The 23,375-nt window shown below is 56.0% G+C and overlaps 1 protein-coding gene across 1 annotated transcript; it reads left to right on the top strand.

Annotated features, from left to right (window-relative positions):
• Positions 1-1,031: 1,031 nt before the first annotated feature.
• Positions 1,032-14,403, top strand: LOC142000573 (E3 ubiquitin-protein ligase PHF7-like). Its single transcript, XM_074974956.1, has 10 exons — positions 1,032-1,065; positions 1,973-2,064; positions 4,066-4,167; positions 5,675-5,799; positions 7,020-7,278; positions 8,006-8,112; positions 10,268-10,381; positions 10,805-10,926; positions 12,026-12,097; positions 14,390-14,403. The coding sequence occupies exons 1-10, from the start codon at positions 1,032-1,034 to the stop codon at positions 14,401-14,403; spliced, it is 1,041 nt and encodes a 346-aa protein (XP_074831057.1).
• Positions 14,404-23,375: the final 8,972 nt, after the last annotated feature.

The raw sequence follows: 23,375 nt of genomic DNA, 5'->3' as shown, positions 1-23,375 counted from the left end.
GGAGGGCCTGCCAGTGACGCGTGGATTCTGGCACACGGGGTACGGGAGGGACCAGAAATGACCATCAGGAGCCCTCCAGCCCCAGAGGAGAGAGCTTTCCCCAGACATCACCAAAATCACACCAGATAAGGCCCCTCCTGCCTTTGTGTGGGGTGGAGACTAACGACGTCTGGGGTAAATGTGGAGGAACGTGGCCAGTCCCGCTCAAGGAAGCCTCTTCCTCCAATAACCAGCTTGAGGGTGATTTCAGAACGGGGCCTAGTTGGAGTTGCAGGAACCTCCACGGGAAAGGTGGGAGTTTTCAATTGTCCAGACTGGGCTCATTCCTCACATGCAGCAGCACCTTGAGAGCTCAGGGTCCCATTGCGCTAGGCACTGTACAAACAAACTGCGAGAGACAGGCCCTGCCCTGTAGAGTGTACAGTCTGAAGAAGCAAAGGTTGGAAGGAGTATGAGCTCCCTTTTACAGGTGGGAGAAACGAAGGGATTAACGGATTTGCCCAAAGACACAGAAGCCGTCTGTTGCAGAGGCAGGAATTGAACCCACCTCCCAGCCTAGCTCTTTAAGCTAGGACTAGCTGGCTCATGAAAGCTATCGCTATGAACCCAACTAAAATCCAGTAGTGTAGTCACAGCACAATGGCTTCTCAGGAGCTGATTGAAAGCGGCCTTCAACTGCCTGAAGGGGGTTCCAAAGAGGCTGGAGCTCGGCTGTTCTCAGTGGTGGCAGATGACAGAACGAGGAGCAATGGTCTCAAGTTGCAGTGGGGGAGGTCTAGGTTGGATATTAGGAAACACTATTTCACGAGGAGGGTGGTGAAGCACTGGAATGGGTTCCCTAGGGAGGTGGTGGAACCTCCATCCTTAGAGGTTTTTAAGGCCCGGCTTGACAAAGCCCTGGCTGGGATTATGTAGTTGGGGTTGGTCCTGCTTGGAGCAGGGGGTTGGGCTAGATGACCTCCTGAGGTCTCTTCCAACCCTAATCTTCCATGATTCTATGAAACCCTCTTGTTGTTTGCAGCGCTCCTGAAATGAACCGCCAGGCCCTGAAGCTGAAGGAGGAAGGTGAGAATAAACTACCTTGTGGTGGGCTGTAGCAGGGGCAACGCGAGCGCATCCCTGGGCAGTGGCACTCGCCATCCCAATGCTGTTAGCTGCGAGCGATGCAGGGGAGCCAGAGGAAGGGGTCCATGGGTGGGGCCGGCCTCCCCCTCTGGCAGGGAACCGCTGTTGTAACAGAGCCCATGCAGGGGAAGGGAAGGGTGCAGTCCGTGGGTGACAGCGAACAAAGGGACGGGGCAGGGGGAGCAGAGGGTGAAGCAAGGGGAAGGCACATTCCAGTGCAGAGCAGTGGCTGCAGAGCCCAGAGGCAGTGATTTCGGGAGCCCCCAAACGGGCCAGATTATTCCCTCTGTGAGAGGCGGGGACCTAGATCTGGTATGTGGAGGTGCTGGGGGAACTCCAGAGCCGTTGGGGGTGGCCACGGGGCTCTGGGTTGGCTGTGAGGAGGGGACCCAGATCTGGTGTGGATGGGTGTTGGGGGAGCTCTGGATCCATTGGTGGGATCTGGGGGGCTCTGGGTTGGATGTGAGTCCATGATGTACTGCACCCAGCGCCCGTATTAGCACGGATAAGTAACAATCCCGCACGGGACGTGGATCGCACCCTGTACACAGCACACGCCTGGGTACCGGTGAGTTTACCTCTTCACATTCCTATCAACACAGCCTGCTGCTCTTTCCAAGCTGCTGTATGACTCCCTCTGACAGCCCCTCGGAGACCCTGCGTCACAGCCAGCTGGGGAGCGGGCAGACCTCCCCTTGGCAACCCATCAGCGTCATTCCCCCGTTGGCCGGCGGGAGTCGCTGTTGGTCCCTGGTAGCTGCTCCCCGCCCCAGGATGGCTGTGCCAGGGCTGCTGTGCCAGGAGCAGCCTGTCTGATTCAGTGACGTTTCCTCTCCCTCCCCTGCAGAGTGCGGGCTCTGCCACCGGGCTGACTCTGACCCCGACACCTACGGGCAGAAATGCCAGCGGGGTAAGCTGTGTGTGCACGAGAACTGCCTGGTGAGTAACTCTCCCTTTCCCCGGGGGCGGATGGTTCTCCTGCGGGGTCGGGCCGACCCGCCTGCATCTCAGTGACCCACTCAATGAGACTCCCACCACCCCCTTTGCAGGGTCCCCGGGTGGAGTCCTGGCCCCACTCAAGTCCATGAGCCAAGATTTCACCTGCTATTATTATAGTGCACCTCCTTGGGCCACCGCTCAACGCTCCTGCTTGGGTGCATTCAGCCCTTTCCTAGATCCCGCAGCACAGAAAGATGCTTGCTCCTCTCTGCGGGACCCTTGTGATCCTCTCCAGGCTGCCCTCCTGTGTGCCAGAGAACGTCCTGCATTTAATCCCTTTTTGAACTAGAGCAGATCTTGTAGAAACACGTCCAATCTTGGTTTTAAAATTCCCGGGGAAGGAGAGTCCATCCCAGAGCCTGGGAAGTCGCTCCAATGGCTAATCACCCTCACTTAAAATTTTGCATCTTTTTTTCCCAGTCTGAAGTTGCCTAGCTTCAACTACCAGCCATTGTGTGGGCTCAGGCCTTTCTCTGCTAGACTAAAGAGCCCACTATCTTAAGTCCCCTGTCGGTATCATTCAGCCAAGCTCTGTTCACCTTTCTGCACGAATTCATGCAGCCCTTTGGTTGCTTTTCTCTGCATCAGCCCCAGTTTGCCTCTCTCTGCCTGATGCTGGGCTGCCCAGACCTGGCTGTTGCATTCCAGTTGTGATCTCACTGTGGCTGTCGGGAAAGGAACGACCATCTCTTTGTGCCGTGAGCCCAGACCTTTGTGTAATTCTGGCTGGCTTCTCCTGCTGAGCTCATGCACCTCACTGTCACTCCTAGACCTTCATTGTCCTCATTAGCGGCATTGCTCAGACGTGTCTATCCCGTGAGTTTCTAGGTGCAGCTGGTACTGTCCTTGGAAACATGCATTACAGACCCCTAATGGCGAGGCACCGAATCAAAGGATTTGTCGAATGCAAGCTAGGACAGCAGCCCCTTCTCTTCACTGCCTCGCGAATTACACTGAAAGCAACGAAACCTCCTGATTTGTTCCTCACGGGCACCCAAAGCCGCTTATTGCTCGTGGTTGCATCTGTCCTCTTGACATTTACCAACTTCCTCACATTTGCCCTCTTGGACAACGGGGGATTTAAATGAGATGTACCACAGAGAAACGGTCAGGGTTGCTCTGGCTGCCCTTTTCCCTTCTACATGGCAGATGGCAGGGCTGCTACTACATGTCAGGCGCCTGCGCCAGATATAGCCTGAGGCCAGAGCTTCCTTCTCAGAGAGACACCAGCGGTGCTCGCTGGAGGACCCTTTCATGCTCAGGCAGGTCTGGCTGAGGTTAGCCCTCGAGAAGGTATGTCCCAGTCTCTCACAGGTGAGCCTTCCAGTCCAACCAGCACCACCTTTGCTTTCCTCCAGGCTTCCGACTGTGGCATCTCCAGAGCTCTCAATCCCGGGACTCTGAAATGGGCCCCGAAGGGCAGAGATCCTCAGAGGGAGGGTCAGCACCCCTCGAAATGAAGGACGTCGCATTTTCAGTTGAACACACCGTTGTATTAAAATATATAGAATGAGATCCAGAGAGCCTGGACCTTATTATAACGAAGTTAAACAGCAGCAGATTGTTCGGTGTCCTGGCTCACCTGGGAGAAGCCCCCTCGCCACGGCTCCTTTTCCTCCCTGTTCTCCCATCCAGCACAGCTCGTTGGTGCTGAGCTTCTGACGTGTACAGAAGTTGCTGGAGTGACGCCCTTAGACCCCTTGCAAATCCCAGGCTAACTAGCCATTAAGCAGCTCAGCTCATTTAGAATCGTTAATTCGAGCTGGTGGGGATTGATTCTGACCAAAACCAAAATTCATCAGAAAACGCTGATTTGTTGAAATGGAAACTTTTTGTGGCGACTTTTTGGGGTGAAAATTTGGTCACGGAGCTTTCTGAGGTCCGGGATGGAATTTCTGGTGGGGAGAGAGGTTACAGTGTGCCCACGCTCCTGTGTTCCAGTACCACGCCAGCGGGCTGATCCAGAGGGGGCAGGACGAGGAGGGATTTTACGGGTTCCTGTATCCGGACATCAGGCAGGAATTAAAGCGGGCAGTTCAGAAGGTGAGGCCGAGCCATGCTGTATTATTATTATCTGATATGTTGATTACAGTAGTGCCCAGAGACCATCCAAGAGCAGGGCCCTGTTCTCTGGGTGCTGTACAGACCCAGGGGAGTAGCCAGTCCCCAGGAGTGTACCGACTAACTAGACAGGCCAGGCCCAGGGTGTGGGGAAGGGAGATCACACGCAAGCCGAGAGAACAATGTGATGGTGGCAAATGTGGTGGGGGCTGGAGTTAGTTGGGAGGGGATTATCTACACAGGGAAGGGAGAGGGGTGAGGGGTCCGAGGGGGAAGACGAGTAGGGTTGCCAGGTGTCTGGTTTTCGACCAGAACACCCGGTTGAAAAGGGACTCTGGTGGCTCCGGTCAGCACCGCAGACCGTGCCATTAAAAGTCCGGTTGGTGGGGCTGGTAGGCTCCCTACCTGGCTCCACATGGCTCCTGGAGGCAGCTGGCATGTCCCTGCGGCCCCTAGGTGCAGGGGCAGCCAGGGGGGCTCCATGTGCTGCCCCTTCCCCGAGTGCTGGCTCCACATCTCCTATTGGCTGGGAACCGCGGCCAATGGGAGCTGTGGGGGCAGTGCCTATGGACGGGGGCCTGGCCACGCCTCCGCCTAGGAGCCATGGGACATGTCGCTGCTTCTGGGAGCCGCCTGAGGTGAGCGCCTCCCAGAGACCTCACCCCCTCCCGCGCCCCAACCCCCTGCCTCAGCCCGGTGAAAATGAGCGAGTGAGCGAGGGTGGGGGAGAGCGAGCGCCAGAGGCAGGGGAGATGGAACGAGCAGGGGCGGGGCCTCGGAGAAGGGTCAGGGCAGGGGGCGGGGCAAGCGTGTTCGTTTTGTGTGATTAGAAAGTTGGCAACTCTAGTTGTGAGGGGCAGGTGTGCAGAGAGCCTGAGGTAGGGCATGGGCCAATGGCTCCCACCCTTCCTGCCAGCACAGGAGCTAGTGTGATGTGAGCCAAGCAAACGTTGTCCTGCAACACGTTTGTTGGTTGAAAAATGCTGAGTTGACAAAACCACAATGTTTGGTGGGAACGTCTCCATGTCACCCAGATGTTGGATGGGCAATTATCCAAACGTTTCCTTTAGAGTCTCCTGGTTTGACTTTTGTTAATGGCTAATCTGGGCTGGGGAAGTCCCTTCCAGTCCTATATTTCTGAAACCCTACAATATAATCTACGAGTGGCAAGGAAATCTTTAAGGGAGATTTTGTTTTGCGAACAATTCTGAGATTTATACCCCCCCCTCCCAATCTGGGACAAAATGCCGTTTTGAAATCTCCGCATTCCCGGTGGGAGGGGTAAGTGGCTTCCCATCAGCTCTGTGTGACATTCCCACCCCGAGACTCTTTGTGATCTCCACGGAAGCCCTAGCACGCAGGGACAGTGATCCACCGGGTGCGGATGTAGGACATGAAGCTGGTCGGAGGATTCCCTTCGCATCCAAAGGGCTGTGGCGGGGATCTTGGGAGCTGCTGCCTGTTCTGCTCATCGTCCCGTTGTTTCCAGACCTGCTGTGTGTGCGGCTGCAAAGGGGCATCCATCGCCTGCCAGGGCAGCAAGTGCACCAAGAACTTCCACTTCCCCTGCGGCTCGGAGAGAGGCTGCATCTATCAGTTCTTCGGGGAGTTTAAGTAAGCGTGGCTGCAAAGTCTCTGATGGGAAGCCTACTTAGCACCTCTTGGAGCAAAGGGCTCTGTCAGCGTTAGCAGGGGACACAATACACCGGTCAAAAACACCCCTGGGGTAGCGGGTGTCTTGTGAAAATGCTGGTGACAGAGCCCCATAGCTGGCATTACAGGGGCAAACCAAGGGATGGCCCCAGTGCTGAGAGAGTCTGATATCAGGAGCAGCCTTCAAAGGCCCGGCACGGATTCCGAGTTTAGGGGTTGGAAAATCTTTGGTTCTTTTTTTTCTCTTTTCCAAAAGAATACAATTGCAGCCCAACTCCCTGGGTGTGTGGGTTCTTGGCACCTGTCGCTGCCCCAGAGGCACAGGGGAGATAAGAGCTCTCAGAGGGGAGTGCATGCTGCAACCCCTCCCAGTTGCCAGGTGTCCGGTTTTCAAGCAGAACGCCCGGAGGTAAAGGGACCCTGGCAGTTCCGGTCAGCACTGCTGACTGGGCCGCGAAAAGTCCGTTTGGCCGTGCAGGCAGGCTCCCTACCCAGCTCCGCGCGACTCCCGGAAAGCTGCTGGCATCTCCCTCCGGCTCCTAGGCAGAGGGATGGTCACTGGGGCTCTGCACGCTGCCCCTGCCCCCAGGGCCAGATCAGCTGCTCCCATTGGCCAGGAACTGTGGCCAACGGGAGCTGAGGGGGCGGTGCCTGCAGCCACGGCAGCGCGGAGAGCCACATGGTCGCGCCTCCGCTTGGGAGCCAGAGAGAGATGCCTGCAGCTTCCCGGGAGCCACCTGAGGTAAACGCTGCCTGGAACCTGCACCCTGCACCCCCTCCCGCACCTCAACCCCCTGCGCCAGCCCAGATCCCTCTCCTGCACCCTGAATCCCTCATTTCCGGCCCCATCCCGGAGCCCCTACCTGTACCCGCAGCTGGAGTCCTCACCGGCACTCCCTGCCGCACCCCAACCTCCTGCCCCACCCTGGTGAAAATGAGCGAGTGAGCGAGGGTGGGGGAGAGCGAGCGATGGAGGGAGGGGGGTGGAGTGAGCGGGGGCCTCCGAAAAGGGGCGGGGCAGGGGGCGGGGCAGGGGTGTTCGGTTTTCTGCCAGTAGAAAGTTGGGCACCCTACTCCCAGAGCATTGGAGCTTCCACGCGGCCTGTGGCCTCTGCAGCCCCAGGCATGAGCCAGTGACTGTTGTGCCTATCGGCTCTGCCCTCATGCTGTCCCTCCCCCAGATCCTTCTGCTGGACCCACCGGCCGGTGCAGCGAGTGAGACGGTGGCAGCAGCAGGCGGAAACCATCTGCGTCGTCTGCTTGGAGTCCATGCCGGGCAAACCCTCCTACACCGCCCTGGTGTGCCCGGCATGCAAGCACGCCTGGTTCCACCGAGGCTGCATCCAGGTGCGAATCCCCTTTCCGCGCTGGTTCCTGGGGGTGGGCCGGAACCCCCTGGCCACGAAAACCTTCAAGCCAACCCACGCGCAGGCTGCAGCTGTTAGATGTTCCCGCACTGATATGAATGTTTGAGGACAGTCCCTGGGGGCGCAGCCTGAGGTATCTGCCTGGCTGCTGCAGGGACAGACACAGCAGGGGAGGGCTCAGCGAGTATTTATGGAGCAGTTCTAGGATCACAAGCCCCATTCAGGGTCCCTGGGCCCCCACAAAGTCCAGCAGCAGGGGAGTCTAGAACCCCTATCTGGAGAAACACTTTGGCAAAGGGCCAGAGCAAGGGTGGGGTGAAAGCCACCTAGGACCCAGAGTGACCCCTTTCTTCTGGCAGCAGCCTACTGTAACCCCCCTATCCACCCTGAGCGGCAGCTCCTCTCCCCTGCGCTGGGTGGTGCCTACTCTGTGTGAATCAGGCCCCACTGCTCTGCGGGCTATGGGGTGAATCGCTGGTACAGGAGGGGCTGAGCCAGGTCGCCTACTTGGAGGGTAACTTCCAGGGCCATTTTCTACCCTTCTCGCAGCCCATTTACTGCCCTCGCATACGACTCCTGGGGCTGGGCACCCGCATCCCCACCTCCTCCTCCGGGGGGCTTTCTCATTCCCGGTCTCACTTCCTCTGCGAGCAGCACTTGCCGCCACGAGCTCGTTGCGTGTTGTTTTTGCTCTTTGCTAGTCAATGGCTCATTCACAGCCCTGCCTCCCCAAGCTGGCATTACCTCTCTCCCCCTGCAGGAATGTGATCTCTGCTCCCCTGCTTGTGTATATCCCACAGGGACACGCTCTCCGTGCTGCCTTGTACCATTTCCGATGCCCCAGGTGCCGGGACATGGGGACATTCCAAAGAGAGATGTTTCGAATGGGCATCAAAATCCCTGACAGGTCGGTTCTCTTTCTACCTTCACAAAGAGCAACTCATAGAATCGTAGAAGTTTAGGGTTGGAAGAACTCAGGAGGTCATCAAGTCCAACCCCCTGCTCAAAGCAGGACTAACCCCAACTAAATCATCCCAGCCAGGGCTTTGTCAGGACGGGCCTGAATAACCTCTAAGGATGGAGATTCCACCACCTCCCTAGGGAACCCATTCCAGTGCTTCACCACCCTCCTCGTGAAATAGTGTTTCCTAATATCCAACCTAGACCTCCCCCACTGCAACTTGAGACCATTGCTCCTTGTTCTGTCATCTGCCACCACTGAGAACAGCTGAGCTCCATCCTCTTTGGAGCCCCCCTTCAGGTAGTTGAAGGCTGCTATCAAATTCCCCCTCACTCTTCTCTTCTGCAGACTAAATAACCCCAGTTGCCTCAGCCTCTCCTCAGAAGTCATGTGCCCTATATGCCGTATGCCTTCTTGGAAACAAGGGCACACTGCTGACTCATATCCAGCTTCTTGTCCACTGTAACCCCTAGGTCCTTTTCTGCAGAACCGCTGCTTAGCCAGTTGGTCCCTAGTCTGTAGTGCGGTGCATGGGATTCTTCCGTCCAGCGCCGGGCTCCTCTGAGTAACACAGAACAGGCTTTTTAAAGGCTGCACCAGCCTCAGCTTTGTAAATTGCAGTGCACTGGGACAGGACAAGAGCTCCTAGACTGCAGAGATGGGGACACAACAGCCTCCTGCCTTGTCAGAGAGCGACGTGGGGAAAGAGTGCAGCTGCTCCAGGGCTTGGAAAGGGGCTAAGGCTGCCATGGGCCAGCGGGTGGGGCCCTGTCTAGCACTTCCAAAACTTGCCTTGTAGTCCTGGCTTAACTACTTAACGATCCCAGACAAGTCACTGTACAATGGGGCTAATGGTACTGACCTCCATTGGAAAGCATGCTGAGGTCTATGGCTGGGGACTGCTTTCGAAGAGCTGACGGGTGGCGTTATATTTCTGCATCTATTTCGGTAGCACATCTGATGACCTTGGAAATTCCAGGATGGTTGTCAGAGTCATTTTCTCTGGCTGAATCTGCAGCATGAGGTTTGCCATGGGAAGAGGGGGATTCACACTGGCCAAAGGGAACATGCCCCACAAGAGCCTGGATTCGCTGATCTTAGTGTTGTTATTATTATGTGGATGATTTATTCGGGATAAATAGGGGCCCCATGACACTCCCACTGGTGGCGTAAGAGCATGAGCCCCAAGATCGGGGCAGGCTGCAACCCACCAGGGCACAAACCCCGAAGTGGCTGAGGGTTCTCAGCTTAGATTTCAAGGATATCCTTAGAGTCCTTTTGTTGAAGGTTTCTCAGCCCAGCTGTGGGGTGTTGTAAGATCCCCCTAGAGCCCATCTGGTATGGACGGGTCTCCTCTTTCAGGAGACATGTAACAATTTCTGTAGAAGAACATCTCCACACTAATTAGTGTCCCTCTGGCTCTCTGGCGATTCAGACACTCACAGACGCTCACACAACACCCGCTCAAATGTCACATCGCAATGTGGAACGCAGCTCTCACACGTCAGATCCCAGCAGGCAGCAACACATAAGCATCGATAGACTCCGAACACCAACCACTTTCTTATCATTCTAACTAGATAAGTTCCTGGTGCGTAGGTCCATTAATGGCTATTAGCTAGGATGGGCAGGGAGGTGTCCCTAGCCTCTGTTTGCCAGAAGGTAGGAATGGGTGACAGGGGATGGGTCACTTGATGATGATCTGTTCTGTTCATTCTCTCTGGGGCACCTGGCTTTGGCCACCGTCGGCAGACAGGACACTGGGCTGGATGGACCTTTGGTCTGACCCAGGGTGGCCGTTCTTATGTTCTTATACCTATTTTATGAATATTAACCCACAAGTGAGCCAGACAGATTCCAATTCTGTGTCCGTCAGCTCCCGGCTGGGACACGGGGACCTGGCATGAGCTGGCACCTGGTCTGCCAGCGTCACAGCCCCAGCCCTGGACTGGGACTCCATTGCGCTAGGTGCTGTACAAACACAGATCAAAGAAACGGTCCTTGCCCCAGGGAGCTTACAGCCTGGTTCCCAGCATTTGAAGTGTTAGCATCGGGTGGATTCCGGTTCGAGGAACGCTAATTCCCCTCATTGCTCCCTCAGGGACGCCGCCTGGGAGGAAGACGGCGCGTTCGGCGACCAGTATCACAGACACAGCCAGTGTGACGCCGGCTCCTGCCTGTACGTGGGCGGCAGAGAGCAATCCGCAGAGGATGGGTAGGCAGTTAACTTCCCGGGGCTTGGCCCCAGGCGCATTCTCCCTGCTGCGCTGGGGTGGGGGTGGGGTTGGATTCAGTCTAGGTCCCACCCCTTGCTGGCCACTGGCAGCTCAGCTGTTGCCCAGCAGGTGCCACATGGCAATGGCTGGCTATTGGGGGATGGGGTGTGCCGGCCCGTTGGCGTGAATGCAGGCGGGTGCCTTTGTTCTGGTCTCCATGATCTCCTTGCAGAGAGGAGCCGGGGCTGCAGGGCTGTAGCCCAGCTCCGCAGATGTATTTAAGCTCCTAACATCCACTGAAACCCAAGGGAGTTAGGAGCCCAGGGGGCCTCCAAGGATCTAGGCCTCCATCCCACCTTCCTTCTGGCAATCCCCGGCTCTCCAGCTGGGAGGCGCAGACACCAACCTCTTTGCCTTCCCAGCCCGTGGCAGCTGCTGCTGTGCACCTCGTGTGGCTCCCAGGGGACCCACCGCCGCTGCTCCTCGCTGGGGGCCTCCGTGGGCACGTGGGAGTGTGAGGACTGCGCAGGGCCAGCAGGGGCGGGTAAGGAGCCTCTGGGACGAAGGCGCCCGGCACTGGTAGGGAGTTTGTCTGGAGGGGAGCTCAGGGCTGAGGATGTGGCCGTTTCCCTCGGCGGGCGTCGGTGAGGAGAAGGCACCAGGCTGGTAGGACCTGGCCCAATGCCCGTTGCAGTCGATGGGAGGCTGTCACTGGCCTTTGGATCGGGGCCAAGAGCATGGAGGCCGGCAAGGTTCCCGGCTGGACACTCGATCCTAAGGGCTAAGTCCCGGGCCAGCCCTGGGGGCTGGGCAGAGCTTCCTCACCTGTGGGGAGCTCGGCAACCCCTGGGAGCGTGTGACTGGCCCCGGCTCCCTGACAGGGGGTGGCAATGGGGGCAATTGCCCAAGGGCCCGGACGATTTAAAAGGGTCCAGGGGTCCACAGCCGGGAGCCCTGGGCATGGGTGGCAGGTGAACCCCAGGCTCGGGGAGGCTAGCCCTCGGCCCCAACCACCCCTCTGCCTGAGGTCCCGCTGGAGCCCCCCTCCTGGCCTACACACCCCCAGGCCGCCCGAGTGACGCCAGCCCCGGAACGCCGGGAGGAAGGGTGGTGAGTGGGCAGCGTGCCCTCCCCACCCCGGAGTACAGGCCGGCCCCCATTAGCCCCCCAGCCTGGGACCCCGGCCATGGGGGGAAGAGCCCACCACAGCACAGCCTGGGAAGCAGGAACGGGCCTGGGTGTGGAGTGTGGGTGTGGCCAGGCCATGCTGTTTGGGGAGACACATCCTCCCCTTGCCTTTGATACCCACCGACCATGGCCCCAAGCCCTATCAAATCATGCGGGCGGGCCGCAGGGCTCCTGGGCGCGCGCGGGGTGGGACCAGCGGCTGGGAAGGCAGCCGGGCGGGCACGTGGAAGCCCTGGCCGAGCTGGAAGAGCGCGCCCAGCAGCACCGCCGGGGGGGGACGCAGGACTGACGTCCGGGGCCGTTTCCCTTGGTGGGCATAGGTGAGGAGAACGGCACGGGGCGCCCCCAGGATTGGAGACGCGGGCCCCTTGGGGGTGGGGCGTGGAGATGGCACGTGCTAGGCTCTGCAGGGGGCTGCCTGGCGGTGATGGTCACCCGTCTGCCTCTGATTCCAGCATCCCGCCAGCTCTCCGCCCCAGGGAGCCCAGCAACCAGCCAGGCTGCGTGTGGAGCCAGGGGCAGCTCCGGTGCGTCTGCTGGAGGCAGGAGGCCAGGACCCACCACACTCACCTCGAGATCCAGGCTCTCCCATCCCCGCAAGTGAAGACCCTTCGCTGCCCCAGTCCCTGGCTCTGCTACCTACAGGTCCGTGAGCCTGTCGTCCCACTGTTTATCCCACTCCCCTAATGCTCTCCTCTCCCACCGCTGCCGTCCGGGCCCTCCCTGGCCCCACGGGCTCACCTTCTTTGACAGAAGGTGCATCTATGGCTGCCAAGGCCTGGATGTCCCTCGAGAGACACGCGCCCTGCGTTCCCTGCTGGCCAGAGCTCACTGTCTCAGGCGGGATCTCAGTTCTCTGCCCATGGCTCCAGCTCTCCTCTCGGTCTCTCTCCTCCCTGGGGTTACCCACCAGTCCCGGCACGGCCCCGCTGCTGCTGTGGTGTCCTGCCTTTTATCCCCCTGCTCTACCTCACTCGGGGAGGTGAAAGAGCTGGGACCCGACGCTGTACGATACACACCCTTACAGAACACTATCAACTCGCTGGGGATGGTCAATGTTGCCCCTGGTGTCTGAGAGCAAGTCACAGTGCGGCACTTCCCCGCGGTTCAGAGGTTCCCTCGATGCCAGCTCCGAGTCCCCTCGGCCTGCCGTGGCGCCTCTTAGTGCAGGGAGCAGAGCCATTTTTAATTCCTGGGCACGATTGGCTCAGACAGCCCAGCCAGACTTTCAAAAGTGCCCAGTGATTTCGGGTCCCTCGATTTCTGGGCCCCACCTCGACACAGTTTAAAGAGGCCTCATTTTCAGAGGGTGCGGGCTCAGCACTGAAAAGAAGGCCTCTTGCATGTGTCTGAAGATGGGCCCTCAAAATCGCTAGTCACTGTAGGAAATTTTGACCTCCTCCTCCTCAGCTGTGGGCGCAGCCTGTCTCATCTAACCCTCAGTGCCGCCGTTTGCTCATGGTCCCATCATCCTCCAGGCCTCCACATGTGATTTCTGCCATTATCTTACTGGAAATCAAACCTCGATTTTCCAGGAGGGACTTTAAGGATCTCTCATTACTGTATTTGAAGACTGGCAGGTCATTTGCTTTTATCTTGGGCCTTGTCTACACAGGAAAATTAATCTGGATCCAGTAAAGATGTGAATTAAAACTGGATTAGTTAAACTGGATTAACCCCCTATGTTCACACTCTAATTTGGAATAAAATTGGCTTTAATTCAGTTTAGTTCAATTCACACCCTGATCCAGAATATGTATACTGGTATGCGAATGCCGGTAACTCTCCCCCTGCAGACAAGCTCCAGGACTTTAGTTCCCCTATGGCTTTTCAAAGCCACATGCCAGTGGGTTGATAAAGTCATTAGCTAATCTTGAAACATGCCGGGATGCCCCTGTCACGGAGTGCCCGGGCGATGCTCTGGAACTGCTCCCCATGAAGCCAGTCAGGACTCTGGGGCAGTCGCCTTCCGGTGAGCAGCCTGTCCGCAGGGCAAACAGCTCACACAGCTTCCACCTTCCTGGGTCTGACCTCGGAGCATTCCGCATCCTCTGCCCCTCCGTGCGCTTCCCACAGCGAGACCGCCCAGGCTGGGTCCTGGGGAAGCCAGAGGGTCCTGCACCCCAACTTCGCAGTCAGACGGGACTCTCAGCCAGCCAGTAAAACAGAGGTTTATTAGACGACAGGAACATGGTCTAAAACAGAGCTTGCAGGTGCAGAGAACAGGACCCCTCAGCTGGGTCCATTCTGGAGGGCAGTGAGCCAGACAACCACGTCTGCACTTCACTCCATGTCCTAGCCAGCCCCAAACTGAAACTCCCTCCAGCCCCTCCTCCTCTGGGCTTTGTTCCTTTCCCGGGCCAGGAGGTCACCTGATTCCTTTGTTCTCCAACCCTTTAGCTCCCACCTTGCAGGGGGGAAGGGCCAGGCCATCAGTTGCCAGGAGACAGGGTGTCGGCCATTCTCTGTGTCCAGACCCCTGCACACACCTGCCCTCTAGGGCTCTGCAGTGATCATACACCCTTACCCCACCACCTAGACACTTAAGAACTGCATAGGGGAAACTGAGGCACCCCACAATATTCAGAGGAAACACTAAGAACAGTCCCACTTCGTCACAGCCCCGGCCAGACATGCTGATTCATATGTAATCACAGCTTCCACATGGTTCCTCTCGCTGGCCTTTTGCCAGCCGTTGGTTGACGCGACACAGTCCCAGTGGCGGTTTTCAAGGGTTCGGGACGTCCCTTTTGAGGTGGAAGAGTGGCCCAGTGGCTTAGCCGCATTCGCCTCACCTGGATCCCTGTTGTGTGTTACAGAAATGTCCCCGTGAGCTCTCACAGCGTGAGCGACGCCAGCAGGAGTGAGAACAGTGTCGCCCGCTCAGGTGATCCCCTCAGCGTGCCGCAGATCGCCCCGGGAGCACCAGTGGAATTGTCTGCTAGAAAGGGGACTGATTTATGGCTGCTAATCAGGGGCTGGATTGGGGGCCGCCCCCCAGGGGGTTGGGAGAGGAGGAGGCTGCCAGGAACAATGGCTTAGGGCAGCAGATAGTTCCCCTAGCAGCATATGGACGAAGTGGCCAGCCCCCAGCTCGCGTGGGGAAGGGACAGGGTCCCGGCTGTACCCGCTGCTCTGCCCTTCACTCCATGTCCCAGCCAGCCCCAAACTGAAACTCCCTCCAGCTTTGTCCCTCACCCCCCCAACCCCCCCCCCCCCCCCCCCCCCCGGCCAGGAGGTCACCTGATTCCTTTGTTCTCCCACCCTTTAGCTCTCACCTTGCAGGGGGGAAGGGCCCAGGCCATCAGTTGCCAGGAAACAGGGTGTTGGCCATTCTCTGTGTCCAGACCCCTGCACACACCTGCCCTCTAGGGCTCTGCAATGATCATACACCCTTACCCCACCACCTAGATACTTAAGAACTGCGTAGGGGAAACTGAGGCACCCCCACACTAGTCAGAGGAAACATTAAGAACAGTCCCACTTTGTCACATCTCTCCCCACTATAGATCGAACTGAGCGGGGTCACTTTAGCCAGTGACCTGGGGAAGTTAGAAGCCACCAACGTTCCCATGGATGCCCCAGCATCTCTCCCGTTCCTTGGTGGGAGTTACACCAGGCCATTCCAGTTTCACGCCCTCCCTTAGGTCGGGGATGGTCGATAGCACTCGCAGGCCGCATGTGGGAAGGTTTATGCGGCCCGTGCCCTTTGGCCACCCCAAAACCCCAGGTGATCAAACTGGGATTGGGTCTTCTCCCCAACGAGCTGGCCAAACACAGCCACTTGGTTATAGGACTGTTTAACTTTCTTAACAGCTTTCACTTCATCTGAGACCTTCTCAAAGCTATCCACACTGGATCTTTCAACAGGAAAGTCAGTGGATCCATTCACAGGAGAAAATTCTGGCTGTTAGGACCTTAGCCTTTTTGGCCCAATCCTCCAATTTGTCCTCCTAGACAAATTGGAGGATTGGGCCAAAAGAAACCTGATGAGGTTCAATAAGGATAAGTGCAGGGTCCTGCACTTAGGACGGAAGAACCCAATGCACAGCTACAGACTAGGGACCGAATGGCTAGGCAGCAGTTCTGCGGAAAAGGACCTAGGGGTTACAGTGGACGAGAAGCTGGATATGAGTCAGCAGTGTGCCCTTGTTGCCAAGAAGGCCAATGGCATTTTGGGATGTGTAAGTAGGGGCATAGCGAGCAGATCGAGGGACGTGATCGTTCCCCTCTATTCGACATTGGTGAGGCCCCATCTGGAGTACTGTGTCCAGTTTTGGGCCCCACACTACAAGAAGGATGTGGATAAATTGGAGAGAGTCCAGCGAAGGGCAACAAAAATGATGAGGGGTCTGGAACACATGACTTATGAGGAGAGGCTGAGGGAACTGGGATTGTTTAGTCTGCAGAAGAGAAGAATGAGGGGGGATTTGATAGCTGCTGTCAGCTACCTGAAAGGGGGTTCCAAAGAGGATGGCTCTAGACTGTTCTCAGTGGTAACAGATGACAGAGCAAGGAATAATGGTCTCAAGTTGCAGTGGGGGAGGTTTAGGTTGGATATTAGGAAAAACTTTTTCACTAGGAGGGTGGTGAAACACTGGAATGCGTTACCTAGGGAGGTGGTAGAATCTCCTTCCTTAGAAGTTTTTAAGGTCAGGCTTGACAAAGCCCTGGCTGGGATGATTTAATTGGGGATTGGTCCTGCTTTGAGCAGGGGGTTGGACTAGATGACCTCCTGAGGTCCCTTCCAACCCTGATATTCTATGATTCTATGAAACTTTCTTGATTAAATCACTTTCACACCCTTCAGTTGCAGTAAACTGCTTGCAAAGACTCCATGAGGATTCCTTTCCCTAGGGCTTTTCTATGCAACAATTCACCCCTCACAGAAATTCTGCTCTTACCCTCGTCACCTAGGGCTTGCTCTAGAGGAACACTTTCCTGAGCAACAACAGACTCTTTCTGGGTCTCCCTTACATCCAGAATCACCTCTGGCCCATCCGGCAGATTCCTACACAATCCTCTTTCAGGCAAACTTACAGACTTCCTAGATAAAAGGTCAGAAGCATTCTCCTTCCCTTTGCCACATACAAGTTCAGGAATCTTCTCCTTCTTGCTCCAGGTTTCCACACCCTCAGTAGGTAACACAATCCCATCACCTTCACGCTCTCCTTGTGCCCTGGCTAGGATCTCACCCTGGTTAGACAGAGTTGCTCACCCTTTCCCAGCCACACACTAGCAACACGCAAAATACAAGCACCAGAATTGTCTGGTCTCTGGGATTTTACATAGACACTAACTGGATGTGACCTAGTTACAGGGCCATTCTCCCGAGCAGACACAAACTTAGGACCCTTCCCTTCCTGGGCTTCAGCTGAATCCAGAACAAACTCTGAGACAACTGCACTACCCTCAACCATCACAGGCTGAAAGGCCCCTTCTGTCTGCTCCACAGACAAAGAAGAGCCGGACACACTTTCTCCTTTCCCAGACACACAGCTTGGGATCTCATTCCCCTTGTCCCAGCACACAAGGCTGGTCACAGACAACTGCTTGGAGATCAGGGTAGCTCCCTCCACAGGCAAGTCAATACCCCTGACAGACACAGGCACATTTCCTTCCCTGTCACAATTCTCCACCCAGCTAACAGGTAAGGTCCAGGGACACTCATCTTCCACTCTCCTCGCCTTCCCACCCTGCTGACTAGACAAAGCCATCAGCTCACAAGGCTGCCTAGGCTCATCCAAACTTTCCTTACCAAGCACCTTGCCACTCCCTACAGATCCCCTGCCCTGCCTGTGTCTCCCCCACTCAGCTGGGGTCTCAGCTCCCACTGTGCTCAGCGCTGCCCTTGCTGTCCCGGGGGGGTAGGCAGCGAGCTCGCTGCTTTCCTCACTGCATCAGAGCCAGCGGGAGCCCCCTGAGCCCCCCTCTCCGGTGTGCAAGGGGGCAGGGAGCATCTCTCTGTCCCACCCAGCCCCAGGGGTCTGGTCATAGGCAGGTAGGTAACCTGAGCCTAGCAGCTTCTCCCTGCTGCCAGCCAGGTCATCTGCATTTTCAGTGACCATTTCCCTCTCCACCCATTGGTTCCCTGGATTCAAATTCAAACCCTCAGCAGTTACAGGAGCATGGCCTGGATCCTGTCCCAAAGAGACACAGTCGCCCCACAACAGGGTCTCACAGCTGGTGTCCTGGAGAACCCCAACGACCAGCCAGCCCGACCCCTCCTGTGTCTGCACAGGGATCTGGGCCATAGGGAGGGCGAGGGGCTTCATCCCTGGGACCCTCACCCAGCCCCTCAGCATCTGAGGCTGCACCACCCAGGACCTGACAACAGTTCTCTCTGTGCCAGGATCTCGCCACCCCAGGAACATCTCCCCATTGACCATCACCTTCTGCTCCCACTGGAGGGCCGAGGGGCCCGACCCCAGGAAACTCCACACAGACATATAGGTTGGGGTCAGGAGTGGGAGCCTGTTCACCTCCCCACCCATCGGGCTGACGGAGTCTATGGCCTTGGGACCCAGCAAGGGAGCTAGACACCGGGGCTTTTCCGCAGGGTCGCCCTGGTTCAAATCGCCAGCCTGCTCAAGGCAGTGAGCTGGGCATTCACATCCCCCCCTACTTAACCAGGGGCAGCAATTTAGTCTCAAGGTTCCCTGCGGAACTGGCACCCCGGGGTCTATCCCCACTCACCCCTGGGAGGTCCCCTAGGCCTCTCCGCTCCCCCACCGCCAGTTCATGCTGCTGCTGCTTCTGCAGCTCTTTCTCGGGCTCCTGCTGTCTCTCACAGTCCTCGTGCTCTCTCGGACTCAGCTCCAATCCCGTCCGTCCGTCTCCGATCCCCCCGATGGGGAACCCGATCGTGAAGACCCCCATCTGGTAGGGGACAGGAGTCTTGGCGATGCCTGGCTACCACTCCAGCTGCTCCCAGATCCTGCTATAGCCCCATTTGGGGTAAGGAATCTGTTCCTTAGAGCGGTCATCCTCCTCCAGCTGCACGATGAACTGTGCCCTGGTGAACTTTCCAATGCTCAACCCTCTCTTTCTGCACAGGGTTACGATGTCCTTCTTAAGGAGACGGTGACAGGCCGTCACTCCGCTCTTCCCAAGTTGTTGTGGACTCACAGGCCTGTGTGCTCTCAGCTCCCCACGGTTTCCAGGGAGAACCCCTAGTGTGCCAGCCCTTCTCGAGGTCACCACCTCTTTGCCAGGGTCGAGCTGCAGACTCCTCCACCCCTGGGACCGCTCGCTGCAATCCCCCGGGGGACCCTGTCACTGCAAAAGTCCTTCACTCTGGTCACACACTCCCAGGGGTTAACAGCCCCCTGAAACCATCTCTCTCTGAATCTTCAGCACGCCTGGTCCCCATCAATCCCCCTTCGTTTTACTGCTCCCCAGTCACTTACTGCAGGAAGTGCCATCCTCGGGGTGCAGTAGATCCCACGACAGGCTGCCACCAGTTATCACGGAGTCCCTGGGCAATGCTCTGGAACTGCTCCCCATAAAGCCAGTCAGGACTCTGGGGAAGTCTCCTTTCTGTAAGCAGCCTATCTTCAGGACACAAAGCTCACACAGCTTCCACCTTCCTGGGTCTGACCTCAGAGCATTCAGCATCCTCTGCCCCTCTGTGCGCTTCCCACAGCGAGTCCGCCCAGGCGGGCTCCTGGGGAAGCCAGAGGGTCCTGCACCCCAACTTTGCAGTCAGACGTGACTCTCAGCCAGCCAGTAAAACAGAGGTTTATTAGATGACAGGAACATGCTCTAAAACAGAGTTTGCAGGTGCAGAGAACAGGACCCCTCAGCTGGGTCCATTTTGGGGGGCAGTGAGCCAGACAACCACGTCTGCCCTTCACTCCATGTCCCAGCCAGCCCCAATCTGAAACTCCCTCCAGCCCCTCCTCCTCTAGGCTTTCCCCTTTCCCGGGCCAGGAGGTCACCTGATTCCTTTGTTCTCCAACCCTTTAGCTCTCACTCTCCCCACAATCCCCCAAGTCTTGTCTGCAAATGGAATCCCCTGTGAAAGGAAGTAATGCTCGGTGAGAATGCTCCCTGTGGGATTCACTGCAATCTCTCTTTTTATTTTCACAGCAAGTGGGCACCTGTGCTGGGAAGAGCTGTGGACCCCGGGGTTTCCCTGCCGCTGCTCATCTCCATAACATCCCAGCCCTGCTGGAGCAAGGAGCTCTCCCCCAGAACCCAGCGAGTGGATACAAATCGCTATTTTGCCGGAAGACCAGTTCCCCAGGGATTTCATGGCTGTGGAGTGTTGTAGGTCTGTGCAGTCCCTAGCAGCAGAGAAACCCCCATGGAAAATTAGATCCGAGTATAGTTTTGCTCTGAGTCGTGTCTGTCAATGCTGCACAGCTCAGTGCCCTGCGTGGATCCGCGCCACAGCTGCCGAGTTGTCTAAAACAGTGTTGTTCTGCTTTTTACTCTGGTTAGCTCTGCAGAGCCCACGTGCCATAGGAGAGGAGCTGGGGTCTTGTGTATCATTCACCAAATTCGCACTTGAGAGAACCCACTGATGACAGTAGGGTGTCCAGTGGAGGTTACTAGGCCATTACCCAATGACAGTGGGGTACGTACAGGTGGTGTTAGATTGCAGTCATGCAGCAATGGGTATGTTACCTTTAGGAATGTTAAAGTTAAACAGGAAACCTCCTGTTAAGAAACCCAGGACATTCAGATCAAAGATTAATCTGTAGAGCTGGTCAGGAAATGGGAACAATATAGACATACTTTTTGTTTGTTTTCTTTGAAGTTTTCAGGGGCTTTTGTTGAAAAACTGGAACCCCCAAAATGTTGAGTTATCAGTTGCTGAAAACCCCAAAATTTGGTTTTTGGCAACCCCCCAAAAAATTTTTAGGTGCAAATGGATTTTTTTGTACAAAAAGGCCATTTTCTCTCAACAGAAAAATCTTGCAATGGAAAATTTTGGACCAGCTGTTCGTAAACTGAAAGGGTGGAAGTTGATAGTTTGTGCAGCCAAACTATGTTCCTGTCAGGTTTCAGAGTAACAGCCATGTTAGTCTGTATTCGCAAAAAGAAAAGGAGTACTTGTGGCACCTTCATCAGATGAAGTGAGCTGTAGCTCATGAAAGCTTATGCTCAAACAAATTGGTTAGTCTCTAAGGTGCCACAAGTCCTCCTTTTCTTTTTATGTTCCTGTCGTGGTTCAGGGATGAGCTGCATCTCTCTCGGGGCTTGTCCACAGGGCTTGTCCAGCAAGCCAGGGTGTGAAGCTTTATTACGCTAACTTGCTGCACATTAACTTACCATGTAAACAAAACTTCAGTCTCTCCGGGGGCTCCCTTTCCAGCTATAAGCTGGCACATGCACTTCTGTCGAAGTGGAATCTCGCCTTTCACCCCACTTTTACACTGGGTCTCCAGGCCACAGCGCCGCTGTTTCCCTCAGCAGGTCCAGCAGGGTTTGGCCCCTACTGTAGATTCCCCTTGGGAAGCTGCAAGCAGTTGATAAACACAGTGACACCCAACAGCTGCTTCACAGCAAAGTATTATTTATTTATCCCTAGGAACATGGCAAACAGAAAGCAAAGGGGTTCAAATAACAAAAGGTCTTACCCTCCCCCTCCCAACACACACACTGTCTTATCGAAGTTTAGAATTTCCCTCCAGAATTAGGTTAGCCCGACTTAGACCTGGGACCTGCTCTTTTTCTGCAGACCCTGCTTCTCTGTGAACTTCAGGGAGTGTCTCTTTAAAATCAGCCAGGTCCTTTGTTCTGCATCCACCCACTGCCCGACTTCTTCTTGCCACAAGCCAACAGTGTGTTGTGTCCAATTTGGACGGAGACCAAACTTCACAGGTCTTGACCCCTGTACTGTTTGTTATGCATTGGGGTTTGGGGCTGTCTATAGCCGCTGACTTCAGTTCCTGCAGAACAGAGCCACCTAGGACTAAGTTAACAATTTGCATCCATGTGGCAGATGGCATGATTGTAATCAGATAGCCAATTCATGAAAAAAATCCACATATCTCCTCTGTTCTTCACAGTCCCTTAGACCCAACCTCCCTTCTGTGCATGTAGCATATCACAAATGTGCACCGGAGACCACTGGGTGTAGACGATGTCTCTAATAGTTGGCGTGATGCTTTGATACCATGCTAACGTTAGCTTCTTCCAGGTGTTCTGATTTCAGCACATGGGCAGGTGTGGTTTGCATATAGGAAGACTCTAGCTCTGTCTGTTGGAGGCCCCAGCACAACTGGCCCCAGGCCTGGCTGGCCTCTAGGCACCAATGCAGTATAAATGTTACATGATAATAATAGCCTGGCTTATGGAATTATAGGGCCTGTTCCTGCAAGGTTCCTGAGTGCCGTTAAGGGCCCTCAGCACTTCCCAGGATTGGGCCCCTAGTGAAGAACGGAGAATAGTTGCCTTCAGTGTGACTGCTTTGCTACAGACCACCAGGAAGAATTCAAAGAGAGCTCAAAGTTTGCCTTTTGCTGTTTTCCTGTTTGAATGAGATGCTTGTGGTAAAAGATGTAAAGCTCCTTTTCAGCTGCTGAGGTCTGACCTGAACCAAGGACCCAGTGATGCTATAAGAACGGGGAGTGTTAAGCTGGGGATGTGGTCAGCTAGGCCTGTGTCTGCCCCGCAATCTGGACGCCACCTGCCTTCATCTGCACATTGCAAACCGTACCGAGGCAGACTTCCTTCCCCTGTGTGAGTGTCACACTGTGAACAGAGAGAGACCGGTGAGCCAGGTTCCCTGAAGAAATGCAAAGTCACACACAGACTCTGGTCATGGCAGGCAGCCATGCAGCCAGGGCAGTTACTGTGAGCGTGCTGGGAAAGAAAGCACTTGTCCTGGAAACGCCCTCCTCTTTGGCGTGAAATCGGTTCCCTTGGACGCAGGAGGCTGACAGAGCTGCCTGGGCCCAGGCACGGTGCTGTGAGGCTGCTGCTGTGAGCACTTGCCTCCCCTACCTTTGACAACACACCTCAGTCGGACCTGCAACATCTTGTGCTATTGCAATCTGAGCCCCCCCACGCAGACCGGTCAATACACCACGAGGGTGGCCAGCTGCGCTCCCAGCTACTCCAGCACAGCCCCCACCTGCTCTGCCAATGCACTGCTCTCCTAGGCTGGAGTATCCCCTGCCAGTCCAATTCTGCTCCCGCCAAAGCACCTGCCTGCTGCCTGCAGGGCCAAGTCCCTGCTAGCCCGGCACTGTGGAAGTACAGTAACGTCCCACTGCTCCAGATATCTCCATTCGCCAACAGTGCCACCTAGCGCCAGCTGCCCCTTAGTAACCGTCTAGCCAAACCTCGTTAATTCGGGGCAGTGACTATTGTTGTTTGGTTACTTGCTAATTTGAAAACAACCCCCGCTCCCTCCCCCAGCAAGTTTCACACATGATAAAGACAGGCGAGAGCACCATATCCCGCCATGCACTCTGTTCCTCTAGGCTGATATATGGATGTTCCACAGTGTTTGTAGCATGAGCTTAGCCCTGCCAGTCCTCACTCCAGCCTCTGCTGGTAAAACTCTGCTACCAAGAGGGAGGGTTGGTGGAGACCAAAAACCAGGTCTGAGAATCATCAGTTTGTGGATAAAGGGCAAGGGATTGTTCTGGTCAACCCTGTATGTCTGCCACACTCTGACACTTACCTCCTGGCCGGATGGGGGTAAGTGGGACCCTGAGTCTGTCACTTCGGAAGCATTTTGGTGAAGTTATTTCTGGAACACAGTCGTCTTTATGGCAGTACTTGGGGCTCACAACTGGGAGGAAGAGAAAGGGAATTAATACGAATACCTAGCTGTGATATAGCGCT

The sequence above is a fragment of the Natator depressus genome, chromosome 17, assembly GCF_965152275.1.
Source record: "Natator depressus isolate rNatDep1 chromosome 17, rNatDep2.hap1, whole genome shotgun sequence".
Taxonomy (NCBI): domain Eukaryota; kingdom Metazoa; phylum Chordata; order Testudines; family Cheloniidae; genus Natator; species Natator depressus.
Note: the sequence above shows the minus strand (reverse complement) of the source record. Positions and strands in the feature narration are given on the sequence as shown.

What these genes read in the sequence shown, in the direction of transcription:
- LOC142000573 (XM_074974956.1), top strand. Translation starts at nt 1,032, where the DNA reads ATGAACCGCCAGGCCCTGAAGCTGAAGGAGGAAG. An exon ending in TAAAGCGGGCAGTTCAGAAG is followed by an intron (nt 4,168 to 5,674) that starts GTGAGGCCGAGC and finishes CGTTGTTTCCAG; the next exon opens with ACCTGCTGTGTGTGCGGCTG. An exon ending in CAGTTCTTCGGGGAGTTTAA is followed by an intron (nt 5,800 to 7,019) that starts GTAAGCGTGGCT and finishes TCCCTCCCCCAG; the next exon opens with ATCCTTCTGCTGGACCCACC.